Source organism: Schistosoma haematobium, chromosome 1, assembly GCF_000699445.3.
Source record: "Schistosoma haematobium chromosome 1, whole genome shotgun sequence".
Lineage (NCBI taxonomy): Eukaryota > Metazoa > Platyhelminthes > Trematoda > Strigeidida > Schistosomatidae > Schistosoma > Schistosoma haematobium.
The window spans coordinates 78596502-78618776 of NC_067196.1; the positions used below are offsets into that span (position 1 = coordinate 78596502).

The 22275-nt window shown below is 34.5% G+C and overlaps 2 protein-coding genes across 2 annotated transcripts in view; one reads left to right on the forward strand and one right to left on the reverse strand.

The window, feature by feature from the left end:
• The first annotated feature begins 386 nt into the window (after positions 1-386).
• Positions 387-16682, forward strand: MS3_00002191 (uncharacterized protein). The gene is made up of 6 exons (XM_051209759.1): positions 387-1042; positions 6047-6312; positions 10904-11055; positions 12146-12293; positions 14339-14444; positions 16358-16682. The coding sequence occupies exons 1-6, from the start codon at positions 418-420 to the stop codon at positions 16513-16515; spliced, it is 1455 nt and encodes a 484-aa protein (XP_051075218.1). The 5' UTR covers positions 387-417; the 3' UTR covers positions 16516-16682.
• The window catches only part of MS3_00002192 (uncharacterized protein), a 38437-nt gene continuing 28448 nt past the window's right edge, over positions 12287-22275 (reverse strand). The window contains exon 4 of the mRNA XM_051209763.1: positions 12287-12533. Coding sequence (XP_051075219.1) covers positions 12373-12533 — 161 coding nt within the window. The 3' untranslated portion in view covers positions 12287-12372. The remainder of the gene's footprint in view (positions 12534-22275) is intronic.

A 22275-nucleotide genomic window follows, 5' to 3' on the forward strand; every position in this document is an offset into this window, starting at 1 on the left:
TTAGTCGCTAGTTGACTCTATGTAGTATATGTATATAAAACAATATGGTAGAATATTCCATCATTTCACTTTCTATTCAAAGTCAGTTCATTGTAAAATGTCAAAAAGGGCTAGCAACTGCAGTTGATTAAGAATAAGAAGATACTAATCAATAGTTTATTATCTGTCCGTTTATTTATATATTTATTCAAGTTTACACTTTTTTTACAAACTGAATCTAAGGTCACATTTATGTGAGATATCTGCCTCTTCCAATAACTATTCAATATAACTTGTTTTTGTTAATTTGAAGGTAACGTGATCCGTAAATTAGAAAATATTGATCTTTTTTTGATATATTTTTCCGACTAAATTTATTTTGTGTAGTATTCATTTAAGTGAAACAAATCAAAATCGTTTAGAATTGGAACGAGTCAAATGTCTAATTATAATAATGAAGAAATAAATCATCTTCATAATTATTCTGGACGACATAATCCTCATCCTCAAAGAGTAACATATTTTACTGGTTTTCTTGGTTTACCTGTACGTGTAGTACATGATCCAATTTTAACAGATGAAAATATTCTATTAACTCAACGAAATAATAATTCTTCTTTGGATTTGAGAAAACGTACTAACTTACCGGTTGGATTATCACCAAGTTATTATACAGATTACTTAGTAAATAATTCATTAAAATTAAATTTAAAAAATAATAATATTTCTAATGATACATTAAATAAATCATGGAAATCCAATTATTGTTTACATCATGTTCCTGTTGGTATTCTTCCTATATCATTAACATGTCGAAAAATTCCTCAATTAGATACTATTAATGGATTGAAATATTTTACAGGTTTAAGAAATTATTCTGTACGTGAACGTCCACCAATTATTGGTCCATTAATTGAATCTGAAATGAATTATTTAAAAGAATTAAAACAATCACAAGAATATTTAAATGAAAGGCAACATATAAATTTATTAAATAAAGAATTATCAGAACGTCGAATGAAATGGCAAAGTGAATTAGGTTATATTACTGGAAGTATTTTAAGTAAGTTTTTATAAATGGTTTTGCTTTGAGTTTCCGTATTCATTTAAGTCAATTTTTATTCAAAACGAATATTCTTTAAGAATATTTTAACGTATATATGTATCTGATGTTTGACCTCTTGATTCCGTACCGAGTAGGAATTTGATGAAAAATTATGGGCCTCCAAATGCCCTGGTATGGCCGAGAGTGGGGTGGGCCCGCCCTCCCTCTCGAAATGCTATCACACGGCCACGCGTATATAGCCTCTGCCAGGGAAGTCCTACTCACTGCCTTCTCATGGCGGGGGTGTTGTTTACGAAAATGAGAGGACGAAAAACGAATGTCCGGCTCTTTAACCGGATCCCAAACCAACTCAATGGTGCACATGGGCTCCAGTATCCTGCGGAAACAAATGGTGTATGAACCAATTTCTTGGTCACTGGCTACCATGGTCAAAGGCTCGGGGAGTGGCCCCTTAAGAAAACCACCTGCTTCGGTCTGGGCACCCGGATAGTATCACAGCCCACACACAAATATGATGAACTGTCGATAATTATGGAAAATACTTGTCTTGCTTCGATCAACAATCAAACGATTCACATTATTATTATTATTATTATTATTATTTACGTCACTTATTCACTCTCTTTTATTTCCACTCTGTTTATCCTTATTTTTCGACTTATACAGCAGCTCGCCTATCGTGGAAACTCGGTTCTATCTAAACGTTCTCGAGTCACTGCCTGGCTTAAAATTGTACGCTACCACCAGACACGAATACTGAAGCAGTTTTTCTGAAACCACGTGCGCCATTCAAACTGGATAACTTCAACGTTCGCACATTCATGCGGGTCGGACAACAGATAGGGCTGGCTATGTCTTTGGAAAGTCTTAAAATTGATGTTTGTTGTCTATCCGAGACCCGTATTCAAGACTGGTGAAGTACTGCAAATTCGCTCTCCATCTGTCGCGTCAAAAAGCTTGTTTTACGTGCGTTTGTGCAGGGACCCTGTGGCTATTTCGTCTGGTCTTGCTGGCGTTGATGTCGCACTAAGCCGCTTGCGGCTTTGCGAAACTTCCCGCTTATAGGCATTGGGTTTCTTCAGGCTCCTCACAACTCGTCGAAGCCCGTTGGTCTACTCAGGGTAGCCGTGAGTTTGACCAAGAACGGAGGATGTTACGTAATGAAATTGACCAAAGCTTGCCTAAGGACCGAGAAGCCTGGTGGTCGGAGCGAGCCAATGAGTTAGAAGCAGCAGCTGCATCTGGTAATTACCGGAAGCTCTTCCAACTCATCCAAGCCACTGGCGGCAAGAAGTCTGGTGTGAGCGAAACAATCTGTGAGGATGACGGAACGCCAATCACTAACATCCATCGACGTCTTGGACGATGGGCAGAATTCTTCGAAGGGCAGTTCAACTGGCCTGCTGCTCCGGCAACATCGGTCAGACTGTCCTGCCCTCCATGGCCGGTGACGACTGATCCACCAAATGAGGCGGAAGTCCGCAAGGAACTCCAACTCTTGAAGCGCTACAAATCACCTGGCCCAAATGACTTACCTCCAACCCTTTTTAAAGATGGTGGTGACTTTCTGACTAAGGAATTGACGACGTTGTTTACAAAGGTTTGGGAACTAGAAAGTGTATCAACGTCATGGAATGAGTCGATAGTTGTCCCTATCTTTAAAAAGGGTTCACGTCGTTCCTGTAACAACTATCGGGGGATAAGTCTACTTCCGATTGCGTCCAAGCTATTGGCTTCCGTCATACTTCGTAGGTTGTTCAAAACCCGAGAAAGATTGACTTGAATGAAGCAGGCTCGGTTTTGTTCTGGTCGAGGATGTATTGATCATATCTTCACCCTCCGCCAAATATTAGAACACCGTCATACTTATCAAAGGCCAACAATCGTAGTGTTTCTTGACATCAGGGCTGCCTTCGATTCGTTGGACAGGACTGTTCTCTGGGATTGTCTATTGAAGAAGGGTGTGCCTGAGAAGTTTATTAACATCTTAAAGGCCCTATATACAAACACCTTAGGCAGAGTTAGGGCATACAACCACCTGTCTCCATTGTTCCATTCAAGCAGTGGAGTTAGGCAGGGTTGCCAAATCTCACGATTCCTCTTCAACTTTGCCATCGATGACATTCTGGAAACAGCTGTGATGGATGTAAGTAATGGCGGTGTGGATCTGTTGCCTAGAGAAAGACTTCTCGACCTTGAGTATGCAGATGATATTGTCTTACTGTGCGATAATGCCCAAGGCATGCAATCCGCACTTAATCAGTTGGCAATCAGTGTCCGTAGGTATGGTATGTGCTTTGCACCTTCGAAGTGCAAAGTACTTCTACAAGACTGGCAGGATTCTAATCCTGTACTCACCCTGGATGGTGAGCAGATAGACGTAGTCGAGAAGTTCGTGTATCTGGGTAGCTGCATAAGTGCTGGTGGGGGTGTGAGTGATGAGATCAATGCACGTATAGTGAAAGCCAGAGCGGCTTATGCCAATCTGGGCCACCTTTGGTGCCTTCGTGATGCTAGTCTGGCTGTAAAAGGTCGGATCTACAACGCGTCAGTCAGAGCAGTTTTGCTCTATGCTTGTGAAACCTGGTCTCTCCGAGTTGAGGACGTTAGACGACTCTCTGTGTTTGATGATCGTTGTCTCCGAAGGATTGCTGACATCCAGTGGCAACACCATGTTAGTAATGCAGAGGTTTGGCATCGTGTGTTTGGGCACAGAGACGATAATGCAATTGGTATCACCATTTTGAAATTGATAATTCTAACTTAATAAAGATTTTCTGGTGAACTGAAATATACACATTCATTAAGAGCAGACTTTAGTCATTTGTAAGGCTCGAATACGATCACTGCAAAATCGTGCGTAAAATTTGCACTTCAAGACTAAGTTCATTCCATATTATTTATGAACACAACTTTATCACTCTTAATCGATGAGTTCAGTGTGATTTTTACGTTATAATCATTATGGTTAAACACAGTTTAGTAACTACATCAACAGTTTGCAGTTGCATTGTGATGAGGTATTAGAACATTTTTTAAAAACAGACTACTTTTAACCATTCATTTATAGTCAAACTAAGCGTTCACCGAATAATCAGCAAAGTCTTTTCGCCTTGCAATTTGATCGATGCGGACTGTTTCCATTGTGAACACTAAAATAATTCCGGTATATAAAACGTAGGTACTGCGCTTTCATTTGACTTCACCCAATTTATGGCTTCTCGTTATTATAAGATACAACTGGAAACAGATTACAGTTATGCCCATCTTTATGGCGAGTAAGTTAGCTTTTCAACATAAAGATTTGAAAGATTAACTTTCAATTCTCAAAATACCATCTTCAGTTTAAATTATCATACTTAATGCAATTAGGTTTTATCTTTTGAATTTTTCATGCGAGGTTTAAGAAGTTCATTTTGACCCTTAAGTTACATGCAAACGATAGATTAATGATCATAATTCATTCAATCTCACATATTAATGCAAATAGATGAGATCAATTCTAATGTCTGAATCATGAACATTTTTAGGATAAGAGTCAACTACTTAGTAGTAGAAAGTAGTACAAAATAGCTGAAGACATTTAGTTTCAAATCTTTTACTTAAATCAATAAATAGGTCGTTACACTACCAAATGAACTGCTCTGAATTGTTTGCCCCATACTAGGACGAAATGGTGATCCAGTGTTTCTAGGTTTTCAATAGTAGTCTAGCTTAAATCGACTCATCAATTCAAACATTAAAATTACTACAGTCCCGACAAACGAGCATTCTGATATTGTCTACGTGTTGCCTAAATTCAGCCAGTCTTATATTGTAACAATATATTTACTACGAAACAAACACTTACTTCTCCAAAATAACAAAGTCCTCTTTTGATTTGGTCATTTTAAGGTTTCATTCTTTTTCAGAACGCTCTAAAGCGCTAGTGGAATTTAACTGGTGAATATGAAACCTAAAAGTTATCAGTTGAAAGAATCTAAACTGTAAAAGAATCATGAGCCCGTTCTTAAATGTCAATGGATGATGACAACTACTTACAACTAGACTTCTAGTTTTCTTAACCCATTTTAGATTACTTAATTACACCTTTTCCCCCTCATGGAGGAGCATAGGCCTCTCATCTTTATTCTCCATCCAACTCTGTCCTGGACAATCCTTTCCAGTTCTTTTCAGTTGCTATTCGTCATTTTGATGTCTGCTTCCAATTCCCGACGTAATGTGTTCTTCGGCCCCCCTCTTTTCTGCTTCCCTTCACGATTCCAAGTTAGCACTTGCTTCCTGATGCAGTTTGATGATTTTCTAATGTATGTCCTCTCCACTTCCATCGTCTTTCCCTCATTTCCTCTTCAGATGGAGGTTGATTTGTTCTCTCCCAAAGTACGCTGTTGCGGGTGGTATCCGGTCCACAGACATGAAATATATCGTATAGACAACTGTTTACAAATACTTGTACCTTTTTGATGATGGTTGTAGTAGTTCTTCAAGTTTCAGCTCCATTCAGTAGAACTGCCTTGACGTTCGTATTGAAGATTCCGACTTTGATATTGGTTGAAAGTTGTTTGGAGTTCCATATGTTCTTCAACTGCAGAGATAATGTCTTTGCTTTGCCAATCTTCTACATTTTACGTGCATTTAATTCTGCTTGTTTATTGATGATGCTGTTCCGGTTGGTAAGTAAAACTTTTCACCAGTCACAGAGTTACTCTATCAAGTGTGATTCGGATGTTCTCTGTGTTGTATTTGTGGATCTTGCTTTTTCCCTTGTGTATATCGAGGCTTACTGATGCAGTAGCTGCTGCTTTCACACTGGCTGTCCTCACCTGAATTTTTTGGCGTGTATGGGATAGAAGGGCCAGGTCATCTGCAAAGTCCAAGTTGTCTAGTTGCATCCAACCTGTCCATTGTATTCCAAACCATTTTAGATGGTAAGAAATTAACTTTACGTTCTTCATATTTCCCATATATTTACCCATAAATTTCTTTCATTTTCCACTTCAGGTCAGTTACAGATTCCAATACACGCAGATGACATCAACTATGACCAACATTCTGATCGTCTCAATAATTCCTTGAATAGAAATAACTCTTATTATCTACCTTCTAGCATAGATGAAAAGATTTCGATTAAAATGAACAATCAAATTTCAGAAAAGATGAACAAAAATCAAAACGTATTACATGAATCTCTTTACTCAAGTAAAACAGGCCGTTTATTGCCTCCAACTAACGATAGTAGATACACGCGTACACGAAATCAATCATCTGTAAGCTCGTTTGCCAAATGTTTAATGAGGAATAAATTATTAGTAAACTATTAACGACACAATAATGACACTTTTCGGTATTGTGGTGACTATGAGTAGTTGGTAACTTTCTCCATTTCTTTAGGAAATGATCTGAAATTAATATAGTAGGCTGTGAGAAAGCTTAAATCTCAAATGGTTAGTTTTAATTCAATAAAGCACAAAATTAACTTACAATGAAAATTTCAAGTGATTTTCCTTAGTGCTAAAATTGTATTTGAAAAATTGCACCAATGATATTATTAAGTAGTTTTAATACTATTTCTACTTCAGTAAATTAATATAAGAATGATTTGATTAGGCTAGTATTTCTATGGTCAACAAGTGAAGAAATGCGAGACTTCGGATAGCTGATCTATTTCATTTCGAGACTCCTTAGAAATAAGCACCCATGATCTTATCAGTGACCGGGCATATAGCCATCAGGTATTGCGATGAGTTTGTTACCATTGTACTTCTGAGTCGGTCTACATTCCTAACTTTACAGGTTCTATTCGTGGTGTGGTGATGATATTTATTTTTGAAAGGTATCGAGCTAGAAAGAAACAAATGTTTCTAGTGAATCCCTAAATGAAGTGAAAAACCAAATAAGTCTAATTATTTCATCATTTATACCTACATATTAGAATGTCAATACAAAGAATGAATATTTTTTAAGGATTTCACCACTATGGAGGTATTATGTTCTGTGTTGTTTAGCAGTAGACGAGCTCTCACTATTTATCAACAAAACTCAAAACTCTGACTTTTTGTGGTCAAATATTCCAATTCTAAAGTCACTAACTTGTTACAGTAATACTTATTCTCTCAAAAATTTATGGATCTTATAAAATCTACAATGAATTGATTATAAAATAATTCGGCAATCTGATCAGCTTAAATACCTTGAAATCGATCGACCAGTATTTCATTTTGAGGTTAGATTGGTTAGCGGGAGATATTTTTAATAAAACGTAAATTACTTTGGTTTCAATTAATTTTTATATTCAAGAATGTTATATAACGACTAAAGACTAGTATTTAGTTTGCGATGGTTTCGATAATCCCATTAGTAATGTTTCAATTGAATTTTAATCAATCTTTTGTGATGTATGTGGATCCTATGAGGAATGCCCCAACATAACCATTACATAGTATGTGACAAGCAGTGAAATCCAGGGATGATAGTCCTGAAGGATATTTTTATTTTGTCAACAGTTTAATAATCCATACAAAGTCGTACAATAATGCTAAAAATTATCCCATTAGCGATGATCCATGTTCATTGAATTATATCTTCTTATATCATGGTTTTTACAATAGGTTGACAATATTAAGTAAGAAAGAAAATACTTTTTGAATTGTTCGAAGTAATCTTTATTAAAAATTTGACATGTTTATACAAATAATAATTTACACTATTTTTCATAGTCCAGTTAATAGATAAATGCACTTATCCTACAAATCTGTTTTTTTAATGATTGAGATCATGAGTCAATTAAAGCTAGACCACCATGGAAAACCTGAAAGCACTGGACGGCCGTTTCGTCTTACTGTGAGACTCCTCAACAGAGCGCATCCGCGGTCTTAGGTTCGGATCTCTCGAGGCGGGATCGTGGATGCGAACTGCTGAGGAATCCCACAATAGAACAAAACGGCTTCCCAGTGCTTCCAGGTTTTTCATGGCGATCTAGCTTCAATCGACTCATGATCTCAACTATTAAACTTACTATAATATCCACAAAACCCCTTCTGATATTAATGTATGTGTTCTTTAACTAATGTTAACATTTTAAAAAGAATAAAAGAGATTTTAGTATAAAGAACCTTCAATATAAAAAATGTTTTCTGTATGTCAAAAAGTCGGTACAGGAAACAAAATTAGATATTCATTAATCTTTCACGAAATTTCTATCCCATTTTGTTTGGAACTGTTCCGTATTGCACTTACAGACAATTATTGTTTTGATATTAATCAACATATGCTCACTAGTGACTGTCTTCAAGAGGTACTTCCTGAAGTGATAGTGAGAAGCAATGACCAGTGGAGTTCAACCGGGTCTGAGATAGTAACTTACTGAAAACAATGGTGGATGTGTCGCTCAATTTCGTGGTTTAGTTGAAGTTAGACACTGATATGATTGGATGCCGGCTCAGTGGTTTAGAGGTTAAGCGTTCGCTTGCCAGACCGATAGGACCTATGTTCGGGTCTCGCGAAGTGAAATCGTGGATATGCACTGCTGAGGAGTTCCACAGTAGGACAAAATGGCCGTCGAGTGCTTCCATGACTGTCTAGCTTGAATTGCCTCATGAACTCAACTATTGAAATTACTATAGTATCCACAAAACCCCTTCTGAAATTGTTGTTGCGTTGTTAGTAGCGTTTTCAATTTGACACATGTGTGTAGTAACTGTGTAATCCTTGAAAAGATATTTGTAGTAACAATTACCTGATCTAAAATTAAGTTGATTAAAGTCTGTTAAACTGTGAATATACGAAAATTATCACTTTTTGTCTATTGACCTGGTAATAAGTAAAATAAATAAGTGTTGTTGAAATTATTATATTGTGCATCAACCTCTTATTATATCTCAATATCTTCTTAGATGATTTCTAAACAAGCTACTGGTTATATTTGACTTTTTCAAACATTTTAATCATCTTTTGCTTTGGTGAAGTTGATACTATTCAGTAATGGTGTACAACTTCGTTTTTTCTGCATTACTCATATCATCTCTTATATTTAGAGTTACTTCAGATTACAGTTTTCAAGTCAAGTATCTACAACAAAAATATTTATTGACTTAACTAAAACTTTTTTTCATTACAACTAGTTATTCTTTGTATAAATTCTCATATGCCTTTCTGATAGGGTATGATAATAGAAAACGATCCAATTTTGTTGAATCTTACATTTCAGGAACAACTTTTGTTTAATCTGCATGGATGGTTGGTTGTTTCTAAACACTTTAACAGATGTTTACTTTGTATTTCTATGCCATAAATCACATTTTTATTCTACAGAGGTTCATATATTTAAGTGCGAATAGGTACGATGTTCCAACCCTGTTAAGGTTGGTCAAGCCTTATCTCTTGAAGCCGATTGACTTTTCTAGAAAGTTTTCGTTTCTCAAACCTTACAAACCCACCACATGAATGTGATTTTATGGGGAAATCGTTACCTCAGGTCTTGGCGCGCGGACGCCACACCAAGGGCAAGTATAATCTACATGCATACCGGTAATACACAAGTTTTCACCCATACATCCCTCGGTGTACATGTATATATACTTACCCTGTGAACAAATATACGTAATATGCTCACCGAAAACGCACAAGTTTTCAGTACTGCATCCCATAACATACATATAGGTATATTCACCGATTCCTTCGATCGTGTTTGTTAAAGCTGAATGATACGCATTACATGCATATCACTGGTACAAAGACTTCCGTCTATCCAATCTTCATGGCATACAGATGAGCATAAACAATCTCTCAGGGAATGTTGATATTCACCGCTCTCTCGTATTTCCTACCATATCTTTTTATTATATCTTCGACTTGACGGTTTAGGCCTCTGACTTTATGAGACATGGGGAGGACAAATCGGCTCACGTTCCTTTTGTGACCTTGGTAAGTATCGTTTACATATACATACATGCACGACTATACACGTTGGGCAGCTCGTCACGAAGAGTGAACTCCGAGTAACCCAATTTCAGCATAGGAAAGATATATTAGTCTGATCTTCACCAACCGCCCAAGTTAGCTAGCAAGGTTGCTCCTACTGTCCAGCAGCACCGCCAGGAGGCCTTAGGTCGGATTTCGCTGTCTGGAAACTGGTAACAGGAATTACACACTGAGTCGTTCGTTTTCGTCTCTGAATTATAATAAACACATTGAATGTTTACGTTTTCTCTGTAAATTTACTTATCAAAACTGTTCCAGATCCTACAAAGTTTATTAATTCACTTACTATATCTAGGTCTATATTACATGAACATAGCGACATTTCTTGAAGCTTATGTTTACTCCCTAGTGTTGTCTGATTTGTAATGAACTTTAGGAAAGGATTATTTATCTACAAGTTGACTTTTCGACTCCGCTTGCAATTTTTAACGATTTAAAATTCCATAATCCTAGATTAGGTTGGTTTTCTTTCTTAATGGATCTATATGATCTCTAATTGATAAGTATTTTAAGAGGTGCTCAATAAATGTCAATATAAGCTGTTTTAGAACTATGACTACTGTGTTTCTAGCTTAATTCTCAAGTCTTAATGACCACTTTACTGAGATATAGTGTATATTTTTTTCAAATTCACATGTAAACCAGTCAACTAATGAACAACTTAAATATAAAAGAATAATGAAAACCCTTTATACAACTGAACTAATAAATTCAAGAATACTCCCATAACAACTGAGATAATTTACTCTAAAGACAATATGCCAAGTTTGATTTGATTTTTTTATTTTACTAAATCAATAAAGTCATTTGTTTATTATTATTATTATTATTGCTGATTTTTAATAATATGCATTCACTTCTTGCAACATGAATCCATAGAGTTGCGAACGACGTCAATGTCTAAGAAATGCAACTTCAGTTAGTGAAATATTTCGTAATTATGAAATGCAAATATTTGCTATGATATGCAGTATTCTTCAAACAAACGATATGAATGCAGTACAACATTGGTTAGAAAATGCAACAGATAGGTAAGTATTAGGAATATAACACAAAATGTCGTATAGGAACTTTAAACTTAAAGAATATTTTGATTTAAATTATCATACTTGTAAGTCAAATTTATTTATGTGAAAGTGACTGATAAGTAAAAATATATCAACTTAAGTTTGTACGTATATGGCGTAGTGAAGTCAACTTAGGAGTCTGATAGGCTACAAATGTCGTATTTTTGATCGCCAGAATCATATTTCAGTAAAGTTAATTCATTTGAAATTATTCTTATTTAAGAAGAGCTTCATTTGTGTTATAATATTCTGTTATTGTATTCTTTCATGTTCGTCAAAGAAATACTATTCATTGCACTTAAGTTCATCATGAAAAGTTTATACAGAACCGTTTTCCTTCACATTTTGAAACAGACTTTTTATTAACACTTTTTCTTATTGATATGACAGAAAATTCTCACTACCATTCACTCCCAAAACGTTTCCCAATGAACGCTTCTTCCAAATACATCGTCGTTTCGCAATTTATTTTTAGATAAGCCGGGTTGATCAGTACTAGTTCTTATACCACATCATAAAATTGGTGTTTTAGTGGCCAACAATAAGAATGAACGAATGGTCACTCTGTTTGAACTATCACAGTTTACAATAGAATAGTCGGTAGATAATAAATGGGATTGCACTGAGTCATTATGGTTCTTCCTATGTGTTGTATAAAAATATATCAGGCCACTTAACTTTTAATGAACTGTCCGTGCCCTTTTCATTGATTTACAGTAGTAGTAGTAGTAGTAGTAGTAGTAGTAGTAGTAGTAGTAGTAGTAGTAGTAGTAGTAGTAATAGTAGTAATAGTTAAATAACTAACAACCTCAAGTTTCCTGAATGGAAGGTTAAGAGATTAGTCGATAAAGTTCATTAAATAATGGAATTCTTACTATTTTTAATACAAGTATCGAATATCGTTGTGCTGTGAGTCATTGAGAGATATACGATTATTAGTACATATCACCAGTTGAATCACTTAAATTAATTGATTGATCGCTTCATACATAATAGAAAAGTACAAATAAGCTCACAAAATCTATTGTAAATATTTGATTATATTCTTTTATAGAGAGAAAAATTTGATTATTAGTCTAGTGTCTACTGCATTATCTCATCAAAATATGTATTTTGATACTAAACAATCTGGAGGTAATTCTTATAGAACTAATACGGATATACATTGGTCTAGAAGGGAAAAATTATCAAATAATGATATAGTAAGTTATAATTTTGAAAATATAAAGTGCATTATTAAAATGTCTTCAGTAATAAGGATAGTAGGTTGGTGAACCTGTGTTAATCCTGACAGATTGCCTTACAGTGAAGGTTCAGTTTCTCCTTGAAAATATTCACTGATGGGGCTGATACCACTTGTTCGGGTAAGGTGTTCCAATCATTGACAACTCGATGATCGCGGTTTATGAACCTTCTTGCTATGATCTCGGAGATTATTAGTGCTGGAGGGGGCAAAAAGATAAAACATATTAACACCCAAATCATAATTAAAGATACGAAATGCCAGTATAAGGTCATCTCGCGTCCTACGATACGACAAGAGGAAAAGGTTTAAGCGTTTTAAACGCTCATCGTAAGGGGATTTAGAAATACCCTTCACTAATTTCGTTCCCACACGCTGGACACGCTCAAGGGAGTTAGTATCCTTTACCAAACATGGGCTAGCTGCTTGGATACAGTACTCTAAATGTGGTCTTACGTAGATGGGATATAAAATTCGAAACATTTCCTCGTCAAAAGATTTGGTTGATCAACTAACAGAATAACAAGCTGATTATTATAAAATAATTAAACTTACGGAATATATCACCTTTCTATTACACCTTACCTTTACAATATAAATCTTTTTTCTTTATTATTATTTATTAATGAGAAAAAAAGTACATTTGCATTCAGATAATAAGATTTTCAAAGGTCTACATTTTATTCATGGATTTAAGGTAAAATAAAAGTTACTTATTAAATCCGATTATTGAACACGGTAGAATATTCAGAAAAGGAATGTTGGTAAGCAATCACCACCTCAAGTCTTTATGATTTCAATTAGTTTTAACGTTGTTCATGGTTGAATGATTTTTTTTATATCTAAATATTTAATGAATTTAGGAGTATATTTTGTAAATCACTGAGTAGGAACTAAGATGTCATGCCGACAAGCTAAAGAGATACATTTTAATATTGGTCATTACTAAGCGACTACTACATTAGTTAAATTTGTTTTCATTGTCATAAGTTTATTCTTATTCAATGTTATTTATTTATCGCTGTATACTACTTAATTATGTAAAGTAACCAGTTTATCATCAATGATTTTTGAGAATACAGTATGATGTATATTTCTTCTCATAGTATTAACACAAGCCAGTAACATTCAATTTACTACAGTAATTGTATACCCTCGACACTTTTAACAACTACTTCCAGTTATTGTGTATTCCTTGAATTTATGTTCCATAATTTTTTTTCCAATTAGTCTCAGTTCGACTGTTCATTCTCAGTATTCACCTTAGACACAACTACCGGTAGTCACTTAAGCTATAGTGTTGTGATCAACCAATGTGTAACTGTTGGAGGAAGAGTTTTCTTTTACATGATAAGGAACTTTTAACCACCAAAGTTATCTCGTGAGTTGAGATTTGTAACTAGCTTATATATCTAGGCATAGATACATATCTTTCGTGATAATAATAAAACTGTACTTTAGAAAAATTCACTTGGTATCGTTTTGCTTGAATCTTCCCATTGATGTTTTAGGACTGAAATTGATCAGTCTCTTATTGGCATATGTGCATACTGTGCGTATGCCTCGATATTGCCTTTAGATACTTTAGATAAATCTTTGTTTTAAACTTGAATTTCACATGTACCTCCACCGCGTAGTTGAATGCTTTGGCAGAATTAACCACCTTGTTTATTCGTATCAATAATGAGGGGACATTCATTGACTAGCCACATCAATTTTGTAGTGCTTGAACTAGACTGAATAACTAATCATTTGAAGATAAGTTTCTACACACAACCAGACCACTTTCACACATTCTGCTTGATTTTCTACGACTAGCAAAACAATGTTTTATAAACAAGCAGTGTCAAAGACTTCCAAATGTCATGAAAAATGACTAGCTGAAACTTAAAAAGATATTCCCTTCACCAATTAAGTCCCATAAACAAACTTAACTTATCAATAATTATAATTGCAATGTTTGTAATGTTTGTAATAACTTGGACACAAATGTCCTCCTCTTAGAGCCTCAATGAAACAGTGGAAGACGAGAATATACAAAATTGTTGTACCGTAACAGATCGTTTAGTAATTGGTGAAATGGATAATATCAGCGAAACGCACAGCAGAGGTAAGCATATAAGTAAATGATTATTGTTAAATGTATTATTAAAAATCGTGTTGTGGAATGTGTATTGTCAATTTGCCTATTGTGGAATAATCTGCACATTTAATCAATGGATACCAAATATATTTAACATTCGAGTAATATAATTGATTTGAATACAAAAACAACTTCATATAAACCTCATTTGGTTGAATAACAATAGTAACAATTTATTTCAATAAATCAGTATCTGAACTGAAATATTTCAACCAATAGAATACATGAATATTTTGGCATTTGATTCTTTGTTGTCTCAACATCCCATAAAAGTATTCTGACAGTCTGTGTTCGGTGTAATTACAAAATAATCGACGAGATACAGTTCTGATAAATATCGATTGTCAATAAACCAACTTTTTAAAAAGAATGAAATTGATACATTTTTTAAATTAAGATTTAGAACTTTACATAAAAAATGATTAAATTTCCAAAGTTTAGTACAAAATCGTATCAATTTATGACCCCACCGAAAATCTCACCAAAAACTTTCAGGTGTCGCGAGAAATGCTTAAACTTTAAGTCACTTAGCCGACATCCAGTGGTCTATATGTCTAACTTCTAAATAGGATCAAAACAAATTAGGGTGTTTGAACATGTACCAAAATGGTTGCAGGGATAAATAGTATCAAGTGACCCAATAAGAGTAGAGGATAAACATCCATCATCGTCTTTTGCTAAATGTATAATCGAAACAGGCCCCAAGATTGATCTAAACTCGGCTTTTGTGGTTTGTTCTCACCTTAAACCTACCGTGGTAATATTGGCTTATTATCCAGAGTGATTAGGTTTCAAATTGTGTTCACATTATTGTTATTACTCTTATTATTATCCTTGTCTCCTCTTACCCCTTGACCTTTTATTTTTATATATAAATGTTCTTAACAAGTATAGAATGTGTAATCAGATTGTTCGGAATGTGAAATGATCGAACATAAAACACTAACCCTAAAAAACTTAATAAAATATAGTTATTAACGAAACAGTTTAATGATGACTACTCTATAAAGATTTGAAAGGGGATTAAGGAACATAATATAAACGTCTAATCGTTGTGTTAGCTGAAAATTGGTTGATTCTATGATAAAAAAATGATTCATAAATCAATAAGGCACTTTTCTTTCAGACATTAAAAAAACCTCACAATCTGTTCATTTTCATTATTTCAATCATGAATAAGAGAGGAAGGTATTTACTTCATTCAAACTAATTAGAATATATAACATGATAGAACGTGTTTGGTTTTTATAGATAACATGTATTATCATGACAGAATAGTCATAGTCTTAGACTTAAATTTCTCTTTCATCAAATCATACTATATTATGTTTACTATCAAACAAGTATAAAATCTTCTAAATAAAACCTACGTAAGCATCTTTATTAAAACATTTAAACTGATGTTTTAAGGAGAAATATTCAAGTATTAATACCAATTAAAGTTTATTTATGATTGTGATGGAGTTTTGTTCTCTAAGCTGGATGGTTTGGTCGTGGAGCTTTCATCGTTCTTCTGAACGACATCATCAGCACAAACTTCAGATAGAAGTGAAGTGTTCTAATTTCTCTATATGTGTTTCACAGCTTGTTCTGTACACCTCGACGTTGATTGGTTCTTATTGACCTTTAATTTGTCATTGTTTACTTCTTTGTTTTGATTGTGTCTCCCATTGGTTTGATTTTTGTTCCTATATTTGTTTGGAGCTCCACGATCAAACCATCCAGCTCAGAAAACAAAACTCCATCAAAATCATCCACCTGAGCTACAAATATTCTACACCATCTTTATTAATGATTCTCGAACAACTATTAAGTAATGATATTGCCAGTTACTTTTTCTTTAAAATCGGATTAAACTTCTTTTTTTGTAAATATTTAAGGTGTACAAGCTAATCTTTCATGTGCTACATCTGAGGATACATTAAAATCTAATAATATAGAAGTGAATAAACCAACCAATAGAGAGGAATTCTCTAGTTTATGTCAAACACCATTGAAACAAAATTGGAAACAACATGAATCAGTTGGAATTCTTTAAATTATTTGAAATTTTCTTTATAGATAGAGTGTATACTGATTAATACTGTACTAGCGGTTCTTTTCTTTTATTACAAATAATACAAATGTAGTATTGAATATTCATTTCTATTATATACAATTTATTTGTCCTGATTTTGTTAACATAGATGTAAAAATATAATAATTGAAAGACAGTGAAATTTCATTTTTCAATTCTTTAATTATTCTCTACAAATATATAATCATATTAAGTGATTGAATTGACTATATTCATAATTGCAGTTCATTTGTTTTATTGAGTTATAGAAGATGATTCATTAATAGAATTAGTTAATTACCTGTCTAACTTGAACGACTAAAGAGGTTATTTCATTGAGACATAGAAATGAGTTATAGTAGAAAATTATTTTCTCTGTGCATCGACACATAGTAATGACAGAACGGTATTTGTGGATATTATAGTAATTTCAGTGGTTGAGATCTTAGGACGAAACGGCTGTCCAGTGCTTCCAGGTTTTCCATGGTGATCTAGCTTCAATTTGTTATATCTTGTCGTTTGAATGCTTATTGTCTTGGCTCTTTTAATGCTACTTTTTGTATCTGGTCGTCGCTGATTGTTATGTCGGAAACTCTTATCATTTACACTCGGAACGAGGGACCTCTGCAATTACCACGACGCGAAAGTAAGAACACAAAAACTAGTATAAGTGATGATTTATTAACCCCAAAACACGACGATGACAACTCCAGTAGAAAATACACTCATTTATGTATTGATTGTACACCCATTTTGATTAATAATTAGGATGAAATCACATATATGAAAAATACTTAGTTATAACAAATCACTTGCTGAGCATAGTTCATGTCCATTGAATACAAGAACATCGCATATTTTACAGAATAAAATATCGTACGAGAAAAGGAAACAAATACTACATTGAATAATTATTACATTGAACAAAACTCATAATGAGTAAATCAATGGAAAATTGACTTTTCTTTCCATCATATGACAATTAATTCATGACTTAAAATGTGAGGTAACCAGTATATAAATATATGTATATATATTAGTTATTCGGTTCTCCTACTTCACAAAGCATTTATCACATATCCTTAATATCAACTTAATTCAAAATACCCCTACTGAGGGGCTTTCTTGGGTTACTGGGGGTCCAGAACCCGGGTAAAGGAGGAGGGTTAGGCGTGTTGTTAGCAACCTCATCCAGCATAAAAAAACTATGCTTAAAAACGCTAACCAGGAAAAATGATCTAAACCGCTTGAACACTCCTCTGAGAGTTAAAAAATTTTCATTTAGAAAAGTTATGACGCCTCGTTGTGAAAGCTGGGAATTTTCGGAAGTCACACAGCCTCTTTCCATTCTAACAACCTGAACAACAATTAGCACAGATAGATAGAATATTCGGATAATGTGGAAGACCGAAAGGACCGGTTAAACAGCTGTGGAGATGGAAAGATACAACCTAGCAGTGTTCAGAAATAGTGAAATACATTGTAAGCAAGCTGGACAGAAAAGAAAAGCTTCGCGAGAGGTGTTGTTGTACTCTGGTCATGAAGAAGAAAATACTTCACTATACAAATAGTTGCATCGGCGTTGTCCAAAGAAGCACGGAAAACACTTTCATGGATCCAGGATCATTAAAGCATACAGTCCGATGCATTCACCAAGCATAAGAGTGGAGGCGGTAAAGATCAGTTGTATGAGAGGTTGCAGTCGATCTCAAAGAAATATCTAGTTAAGGACTTGATCAACCTGTTGAGAGACCTAAACGTCAAGGTTGGTGAAATAACGGATGATTTGAAACATTTTCATGGCTCTCAGGCATACTAAGATAATAGGTTAATACGATAATAAGACTAGACACATTATAACAGATCCAGGACTCCAGACTCAAAATAGAGAACCGGAGAATAAACTAGATAATACTTATTTCAACCAGTTACAAGCTATCACTCTCAGTGAGTCCGGAGTAGAAATCAATAAGAGGAAAGGAAATTACAAATTTAATAGTTCATAGGCTAAATGCCTGTTTGTCAACGCTCAGTGACCAATCATATTTTAATTTCACTACCATACTATCACCAAAAACGTTCAGAAGACCCGTGGAACACCTACATACCAAGAGAGAAGCTCACATAGCTGCAGATCACCACCAACGGGTGGTTGCTAAGGCCAAATTCAAGCTAAATAAGCTTTGGACAACTGAAGAAACAGCGTTCCTTCGAGATACTGACAAACTCAACGAATTCAAGATAGCTCTCAAGAACAGGTGACAAAATATACTGGAAGAAGAAAGTGTCATGAAGAACAATTGGAAAGGGAATCAAAAAAGCACTAACTCCAACGTGTCAGGAGGTTCTGGTCGCAAGAAGCACCATCATAAAGAATAGATTTCTATAGAAACCCCGGGTCGGAATCAGTAAGGGATGAACAAGAAGACAGAAATTACCAACAATCAAACAAGTACAGAGAAAGCCAAGGCACACACCGAATACACAGAAGCAGACAAGAGAGTGAAGAGGAGAGTTTCAGTCGATAGGAAGTACGTGGAAGATCTAGTAATAATGGCGGAAAAAGCCTCAATAAAAAGAAATACGGGAAAACTTTGACATAACGAAGAGATAGCTGCATCATACAGTAAAAGTAGAGCGACCAGACAAGAACGATGAAGGCTAGCAAAATTCTGGGATTCACAACCAGCGGAACTGATGGGCAAGACACTTCGAAGGACTCTTGAATAGACGAGGCTCCATGAACTAACCAGATATCGGAGCAGCATACTCAGGTCGTCCTAGAGACTTCACTCCATCAACAATCGAATAAATCAACATGGCCACCAGACAAAGCAAGAGTGGGAAAGCAGTAGGACCCGGCAACATACTAGTTGAAGCATGGAAGGCAGACATACGCGTAACTACAAAGATGCTCCATACTGCCTTCCGAAAAATTTGAGAGGACGAGCAAGTACTGACAGACTGGAAAGAATGAAAACTCATCAAGATACCAGAGAAAGAAGATCTGTGCAAATGTGACAACTACAGAGGCATCACACTGCTGTCAGTACCAGGAAAAGTTTTCAACAGAGTGTTGATGAACCGGATGAAAAACGCAGTAGACGCCCAATTTCGCGATCAACAAACCTCATTCCATAAGGACCGGTCGTGCACAGACCAAATTACGACACGACGGTTCGTCGTTGAACAATCAATTGAATGAAACTCGTCACTACACATCAACTTCCTTGACTATGAGAAAGCGTTCGACAGTGTGGACAGGAGGACTTTATGGAAACTTCTTCGACACTACGTTGTACCTGAGATGGTCGTCGATATCATGCAGAATTCATACATTGCAAAGTAGTGCATGGAGGACAGCTGACAGACACATTCCATGGGAGGCCCGGAGTCAGACAAGGCCCTTACTCTGTCCTTTCTATTTCTTCTGGTGGCTTACTGAATTATGAAGACCTCTTTATCTCAGGGAAGCACGGAATACAATAGATTGCTTGGATGCAACTTTGCGGATGACCTGATCCTTCTATCCCATACACGCCAAAAATTTCTGGTGAGGACAGCCAGTGTAGCAGCAGCAGCCATTGCATTAACAGGCCTCAACATACACTGAACTGAACCAATTCAAAATGTGACGTTCAGTGTACCATGAAATAAGCTATTAGGTTAAACATTCAGATATTTTAAATAAATCTGAATAGAACTTCAGTCAAATATATTAAAACGTCAATCAATAATTTTATTCACCTAATTCTATATTGATCTACTGTAATGACTACATAAAAAGGGTTATGTTCTATCATTCTTCGTAGAAGACTTTAAAAAAAATAAAAAGTATCTCCCAAATTATTTGTAAGCAAAATCATCGATTACGAAATTCACTTCACGTTGATCATCTCTTTGTCGTGGCTAACAGTCTGATTATGATTTATATTGGTACTGAGCTAGAAGATCAATAAAGAATTATCAATATTATACTTTATATGTGATCTTAAACGTTATTGGTATGTTAATATAAAAATGACTGTTTCAGAAATATCCATTATATTGTGTTTTAAACCTATTGTTTTTTGTTCACTAATTTATATAAAACTGGTTTATGATGGAGAATAACCACTAAAAATTGAATAATTTTATAACACAGAACATTTGATTGTCTTACTAGTAGCTTTCTGTCCTAATTTTTTTAACCTGAAATATAGTTTTTTTCCATATAATATCAAATGTGTTATATGCAAATGTCAAAATACCATCAACGATTGACTTGGTAAAAAATGATTTCGGTAATAATGAATATAAAAATGAATGAGTTTGTAGCATAAATCATTTGGACAGAAACTATTCTAATACTTTCCACTATTATGCTACACTTTTACTCCGATCATCTCACATTTTAAAATGACATAACCCGATATGATAATTTCACACGAAATTATATAGATTATGTTACTATTGTTCAAGTAGGACAAATGATACAATACAACAATTGCTTGTCATTGGTAGAAGTACAATTTTCACAATCATGCCTTTGTTAGAGTAAAGTTGCTTAGAGAAATAAGGTTGAATAATAAAGACTAATAGCTTACTAATAAAAACACACTACAAGTTCACACAAACCAATTTGTCGATATGTGTAATTCAAGAAGTAATTCACTCAACATTTTACCAATTGTCCCTAATCCACTTCTAAAGTTCTAGATGCTTATAAATGATTCATACAGAAATGAATTCAATCACCTTTGAAGCATTAATCGAATCAAACTTTATGATAAACGTATGCTCGAGTCACTAACGAACGTTATTTTGGATTACTAAAACATTTTAATTTCTCTGCCAACTGTATTATCATGTTAATAAGGAAGAAACCAAAAGTATCTTAAATTATTTAGTAAGGAATTGTGTTCATTAAAATATCTGGTCGATTGATTTAATGTTTCTATAATTGAGTTGAATAATAACATGTATCTTTGAAATTGAACACCACTTGTTATATCTGGTCGTCGCTGATTATTATGTCGTAATCACTTATTACTTATACTTGTAAAAACGAGGAACCACCGCTATTCCCACGACGTGAAAGTTCTATTGACCCAAAAACACGAAGACGATGATGTCGACGACCATAGTCGTAAATATTGATTGTGCACACATTTTGATGAATAATTAGGATGAAATCATATATATATATATATATATAAATATTTAGGGTTATAACAAATCATATGCTACATGTTATGCTAAGCATATTCCACGTTAATTTAATACAAGGATATCGTATGTTATACAAAATAAAATGTCATACGGGTGTGGTACGTGCTACTTATATTGATGTAGGTAGCATATGACACGAGTTAAAAACATAATACCTGGCAGCAGAAGATGAGAGAAGATAAAGAAAGGAGGAGCAGAATCACAATGTAGTTTGTAAGAAAACGCATGAACAATGAAATGTGAGACAATGGATTGATGTTTGCAACAGGAACAGTTCGGTTTGATATGATGGATTGATATTTTTTCAAATGAACGGTTTACTATATGGTTTTTCTATTTTACCCAGTAACTCTGTAATTTTGTGCTAAATATATTCGGTTGTCCCCACCCGTGTTTTGTTCACTACACGGGAAAACAGTAACAAATACTACGTTGCATAATCATCACATTAAATTAAAATAGAATTAATGTTGAATAACAATCATAATAAGTAAAAGAATGTAATTTTGACTTTTTATCCCGTTATATAAC

Bases quoted from the DNA above. Each gene is read 5' to 3' on its own strand.
- MS3_00002191 (XM_051209759.1), top strand. From the start codon at position 418: ATGTCTAATTATAATAATGAAGAAATAAATCATCTTCATAATTATTCT. The intron at 1,043-6,046 runs GTAAGTTTTTAT...TTTCCACTTCAG, and splicing joins TATTACTGGAAGTATTTTAA to GTCAGTTACAGATTCCAATA. The intron at 12,294-14,338 runs GTAAGTTATAAT...TCCTCCTCTTAG, and splicing joins AATTATCAAATAATGATATA to AGCCTCAATGAAACAGTGGA.